General features: G+C 39.4%; 1 protein-coding gene across 1 annotated transcript; it reads left to right on the top strand.

Annotated features, from left to right (window-relative positions):
• The first annotated feature begins 1838 nt into the window (after window positions 1-1838).
• LOC106603868 (muscle segment homeobox 2b) lies at window positions 1839-6262 on the top strand. Its single transcript, XM_014198072.3, has 2 exons — window positions 1839-2383; window positions 3889-6262. Exons 1-2 carry the CDS (start codon window positions 2026-2028, stop codon window positions 4314-4316), a joined length of 786 nt encoding a protein of 261 aa, XP_014053547.1. The 5' UTR covers window positions 1839-2025; the 3' UTR covers window positions 4317-6262.
• Window positions 6263-6539: the final 277 nt, after the last annotated feature.

Below are 6539 nucleotides of genomic sequence, written 5' to 3'. Positions count from 1 at the left end.
TCTTCATTTGAGCCAGTTTTCTACAGCAGGAAAATAATCCTGAAGCAACAGGAAATGTGAATTACTATGTGGATTATAATTAATGGACATTATTGTAGTTGATACATTTTCGTAAGGGAAAATCAAATCTGATATTTCAAACTTCAGAAACCTTTTTAAACCGCAAACACACTACAAGTTTAAAAATGTACTGCATTGCAGAAAAGTTCTCCTGCAACAGGGTGATCAAATGAAGATCCTACATCTGTAGGCTACATGCAGTTTACATGTCTCACTACCACTTCACCCTGTGACAGGCCGTGTGTAGCAGGGCCTGGGACTGTGATCGACAAGGTGCCTGAGGGTGGGGGTGTGACCAGAGCAAGTGGGGAGGTGACTACTGAGTAGAGCCGCAAAACTGCAACAGTTTCTCCCCCGAGGAGCAAGGCTTTCATCTGCCCGCTCACTGGCGCCTTCGCAAACCTCAGATTGTCTGTGAAATCACCCCGTTTAATAACGCACAGCCTCATGGGAATGGCGCTCTCGCTCAGTCTCAGCCCTCTAGGCCCCCAGCGCATGCACACACACACACGCACACACACACACACACACACACACACACACACACACACACACACACACACACACACACACACACACACACACACACCACACACACACACACACACACACACACACACACACAGCTCTTACCAGTCAAACTGGGCAGCTGAGTTAGTCCTTGTGATTATCAAATAGTGGCTGTTTATTTCTTATGCCAGTAGTACCATTTTTAAAGGTCTTTATTGATGAAATGTAATATTACTACATGATAGAACTAAAAGTTACTTCTAGTCGTGTATTTCATGAAACAAATGTTTTGAGCAGCACAGTAACTTACTTGGCTTTTGGAATCTGGGCTTTGAATCTTGAAAACATAACCAACGTGACTGAAAAAAATATTTTAGCAAAGAGAAAACTATGTATAGGCCTACAGTATCCTCATACCGCAAGTGCAATTGTTGAACTCTAGGTATGTAAGTCCTCTTCATTTCAACACAGCCTACTGACAGAAGAATGTTGTAGAAATCAATCAGATGAATAACAGTAAATGGATGTTTGATTAACACTTATGTATTAACACTCGGGATAAACAGATGTGGGTAGAATATGTTGCATCATTTGTTTAAGTAGACTACCACGTTTATCAACCTGGATTTGATGGATGTGGTCTGTGTTTAATAAAGACACAAAATCAGAATATGCTATAAAAAAAGTATTTTGTCAGTCTCAATAATGTGCTGAAATAACGAAACAGGTGGTAAAGTCAAAACGAAATGTTTACAGGTAGAATCGAGACTGCTACAACAACTTTTCCCAAAAACAAATGAGATGTGGTAGTAGGCTATTCACACTTTTTTTAAAGGTCATGGACATTTTTAATCACATTTAGAATCAGAATAAATACCAGTACCAGTAGGCTACAAACAGCCATATCGGTCCAGTACAACAGGACTAGTAAAGGCCCAGTGTACTACTTTTGCTGCAGCACCTTCAGCACCCCTATTTTCAGCGGCTATGGGCACACTTGAATTAAGAGCGCATGATAAAGAATTGGGCTGCAGAGGAAGCACTTTCCCACCACATTTGTGTATCCTGGTTTGAGGCACCAACAACGTTTTACAATCAGGAAAAGTCACATCCTGAGAGAGATTGTTCATCTCTTTTATAATTGGGCGTAAATTACCCACAAGGGGCCTGTGTTTACACAATCTCTTGAGGTTAGGTTCGAAGTAATCCGTCACAGTACACCATGTGGTATACCCTACTGGATATATTTTTGAACCCTTGTGTGAGAGACCAATCACTGGTAACAAGGTCCGCTCTTACATTTTGGCAGCGCTGCGATTGGCCGAAAGTTCCACTGGCGCCACGTGATTATTTAATTTATCCCACACTTGACAGGTCGTGTCCCCATACTTTGAAGGCCACCTGTAGCTGAGACTGATAGTCTTGTCGTGTGCCATTGGTACATATTTCGGGGGAATGTCTGCCCATGTGAGTTTGAGGGATGGCAGTTCATCGGAGGAGGACAGCCGACCCGAGCTAGAGAGGACGATGGATGGCCGCAAAACTCAAGTGACAAGACACCATCATCCCTTCAGTGTGGAGGCTATAATGTCGGGTAGAAAGATTCACAGTGAGTTTACAAGCAAACCCGACAATGTCTCTGTGGTTCCATTTTCAAAGACGCAGAACTCTCCGTACCTGTGCAGAGAGAGCTACAGCCCTCCCGCGGGAATCCGAAAGCACTTTATCCCACCGTCGCCGGTAAAGTCAGAGTCCTCCGAGCCGGAGGATTGTGCTCCCTGGGTTATGAGCCCAAGATTCTCTGCACAAACTCGTAAGTCATTTTTTGGAGAAAATCTGTGGTTTTTAAGTAGACTAATCGGAACACATTTGGAAGGTGTACTTCTTACCTCACTATTTCCCATAACCTATTATTTTTATATTTAGGGATAAAAGGTACAGTACATTAACAGACAGTTTTATCTCAATCTCTTCATTCACGGACTCAACCATGGACAGTCTTTACTGGATGTTGTCATTTGCGTGAAGTATTGTTGACTCTGCCTTCTTGCCCTTTGTGCTGTTGTCTGTGCCCAGTAATGTTTGTACCATGTTTAGTCCTGCTACCATGTTGTGTTGCTACCATGTTATTGTCATGTTGTGTTTCTACCATGTTATTGTCATGTTGTGTTCCTACCATGCTGTGTTGTCATTTGTTGCTGCCTTGCTATGTTGTTGTTTTAGGTCTCTCTTTATGTAGAGTTGTGTTGTCTCTCTTGTCTCTCTTGTGTGTTTTGTCCTATATTTTAATGATTATTTTTTTATCGGTCATTGTAAATAAGAATTTGTTCTTAACTGACTTGCCTAGTTAAATAAACGTTAAATAAAAATATTGTAAAATACAAATCAAATTAACATATAATTTGTATGTGTGCTGCCTGTCTCGCAAAATCCTATTGTATGGCTTTTTGCATGTATTAACTTTGTCTTATTTACTTTGAATATATCTGAATGTTTGTGTAGAAAATCCTTACCATAAAGTAAGAGTCTTGATATTCAATCTATTAGACCAATATGTGAAAAATAAGTATTAGGGAAATCATTTGGTTTGGCCTGGGTCTTCACGAAGTTATGTGAGTTAATTAAATGGCTTACTGCGGGTCTTGTAAGTTATACTGCTACAACTTAGACTCAACTTCATCTTTCATTGGAAAACAATATTCAACAATTTCTATTATTTATTTGGGATATTAAGATGTATTTCTATCTATCTTTTTGGAATATCAGGCAGGTCTTCAAACCCTTTAATTGAGTTTGTTCATGTGGTTTGTGTGTAATAGTCAGCATTGCTTTAAATTAATCAACAAATAATAGTCCTCTCCTCCCTTGACAGGAGTATGTGTATCCATTGCAATGTTTGACGTTTCCATTTAACAATGAACCACAACAAGCTTAGTAAGAAACAGTTGATTGGATCACATATTACATCACTCCTCAAAATCACTCTATTTTATGCAAAGAAAATGTTATATAGTCAATTTACTTGTACAGCACTTAGGGAAATTAGTATGCCTACGTTTCAATTTCAGTTTAAAATTGCTATCGGCCCAACCAATACCTTTGTGTACACACACAATCAGTTCATACTGTATCTCTAACGTTGTTCATTTATCTATCAGGATGATGTGATAATACTACATTAGGTATAGGTTTTCTATCAGGATCAGGACAAAGTATATTTACTTTCTCACTCAAGTAGCTTATTCATGTGTTAAATTAAATCAGTATTGGCTCTGAACCTCTCTCTCCCTCTCTCTGTCTCGCTCTCTGTCTCTCCAGGGCAGGTAAGTCCTACCTGTCCGCTGCGGAAGCACAAGACCAACAGAAAGCCTCGTACTCCCTTCACCACCTCCCAGCTGCTGTCTCTGGAGCGGAAGTTCCGTCAGAAGCAGTACCTGTCCATCGCTGAGCGGGCCGAGTTCTCCAGCTTTCTGACCCTGACTGAGACCCAGGTCAAGATTTGGTTCCAGAACCGCCGGGCTAAGGCCAAGAGACTACAGGAGGCCGAGCTGGAGAAGCTCAAAATGGCTGCCAAACCCACGCTGCACCCGGGCTTTACGTTACCCATGCCCCTGGGAGCACAGCTCCACACAGCCGTCTCCCTCTACGGACAGTCCTACCCCTACCACCGTCCCATGCTGCCCCTCTCACCTATGGGGTTGTACGCTACACCTCTGGGATACAGCATGTATCATCTATCAGGATGATGGATAGGAATATACGCTTCTGCTCGCTGGACTATTCTGTTCATATTAGCCTTTGACACGTGGACATAACTCTTTTTTTAAATACTATATATTTCTCCTTGCTATGAAACAACACTGAAATTGAGTTTTTTTTTACACCTGAAGATACAGCACCTCACTCACGAAAGAGCCTTAAAGACTTAGATGAATTGTTTTCTAGTGTCTTGTTTTTCTTCTGCTGATTTGGATATCAAGGCCAAATTAACTAGCGGTTCTGTTTTACTTGATGTAATATATTCCAATGCAAATGTTTATCCAGTTGCCTCTGAAATTGACAACATGTAGTTCAATTACTGCCATTCCACTTGTCATCTAGCTAGCATAGAAGATTCAACTAAGGCCCATAATTCTGTTTTTGGCCCGGGGTGAATCAAAACTTCAGGACTGTCTCGTTTTACCTCTGCTTGATGACAGACAAGTTTGATTTCCGACTGCTTTCATCCCATACCGAAGTCTAATAAATTAGTTGTGGGAACTGTTGTCTTTTTTTTCATAAACTCAACTAATTCAAATGTGTTGCTATTTTTCCGTTAGATTTGACTGTAGCAACAAATTCTATTCAGCACTTCTGTTTTATCAGGCATTTGTAGTCTTCGATTAATTTGTGTATACTTATTTATTTTGCTTTCACTCTAAACTTTTAATGCTGGAAATGAATTGAGTGATTCATGTTTCGTATTTATAACATGTAGCTCAAATGTGGCAAAAGTTTATACTTTTTAATCTTTCATCTAAATGTTCCTTTGGAAGGAGCTATACTATGCAGTTTTATAAATACTTTTTAATTTGGTTATGTATGTCATTCACAAGGATCAAATTAAAAACGTTTGAAACATATGTTTTCTTCTTGAGATATTATGTAAGTGAGAATATGTTGTTACGTATCTACGGCTGTGCTATCTAAGCCTTTGAAATTGAACATGCCCTACATTTTCCACAGACACAGCTGATGTGTGGGGTGGTTACATGGTTGCTAATGTTTATGTCAATATTTGACAACCCTTAAGTGTAAGCACATAAAAGTCAGATTTCCAGATATTGTAAAACTGTTGTAAACCATATCAGTGAATGTCATTTTAAAACAATGTTTCATTGTTGTCATGGAATTTGCAGTGTTAGGCTTCCAGTAAGTAATATAATTATTTAATTTCATGTGAAATTGTGTTAATGTCAACTGAAATGGAGAAATGCAGAGCCCCAAACCAAAGCATCTAAACTATACCACCTTCCCTCTTCTCAGACCTTCACATTCTGAAAGCAGTAACTTCAGCGAGAATCTGTGGAACGATAAGTAGAGTTGTACCTGTGTCTGAAACACTGTCGTTCATCATACCTTTGGGTTATTTCAATGACAAAAGTTGTTAAGCTACTAAGATTTAAACATGCCAGGTTTTAAGACGGCAGTAGTATTATTTCCCGAGCAGCATTCTTGGGACTAATTGACCTTAATTCTATTGTTGTTGTTTTTTTTTGTCAACTGTGTCCGGCTTCTACAACACTTCTGCTTGTGTGATACACCATTGGTTTGGAAAGCCAGATTGGTCATGTTTTATGGTCCTCCTTCCTTCCTTGTTATATCATTCATCAGGGCCCTAACCCCATAAAGTTAGCTGCATTTGTGGCAATTGTAGGAGCTGCTTACAACTTCCGTGTGACTTTGATGTAATGAGGAAATAATTTATAGGCAGCACTCTATTTATGAGCTTCCCTTTAATCAAAACAAGGCAGCCAGGCAAGCCCTTGGCGCAGTCAAGCAATCAGCTTAATGAACAGCAGATTGGCAGAGATGTGTGAGGATCTGTTTGGAAATGTCAGGTTGAGGCTATATTACTTGAGGGAGAAGTTCTTTATCTATTGAAACAATGTTCTATATTTGTGCTAAATAAATGGTTTCACCATTATTGTGATTTATTGTGATGGCATGCTCTTTTGACCTTCAAGGCATTCATTAAAGAGGCCAAATATTTCATTAGATTGATTCTGATTTTAAATAAACAAACATATTTATAACAAGAATCAAAATACTGAGAAAGCATTATGTCAATGTGTTGTTACACTACTCTAGAGCCAGAGGATATCAGTGGTGTAAAGTACTTAAGTAAAAATACTTTGAAGTACTACTTAAGTCGTTTTTTGGGGTATCTGTACTTTACTATTTATATTTTTGACACCTTTTACATTCCT

The sequence above is a fragment of the Salmo salar genome, chromosome 04 (genome assembly GCF_965601325.2).
Source record: "Salmo salar chromosome 04, fSalSal1, whole genome shotgun sequence".
Taxonomy (NCBI): Eukaryota; Metazoa; Chordata; class Actinopteri; order Salmoniformes; family Salmonidae; genus Salmo; species Salmo salar.
The sequence above is the reverse complement of the archived record's forward strand: the minus strand, read 5'-3'. Positions and strand labels throughout refer to the sequence as shown.

Bases quoted from the DNA above. Each gene is read 5' to 3' on its own strand.
- LOC106603868 (XM_014198072.3), top strand. From the start codon at position 2,026: ATGTCTGCCCATGTGAGTTTGAGGGATGGCAGTTCATCGGAGGAGGAC. The intron at 2,384-3,888 runs GTAAGTCATTTT...CTGTCTCTCCAG, and splicing joins AAGATTCTCTGCACAAACTC to GGCAGGTAAGTCCTACCTGT.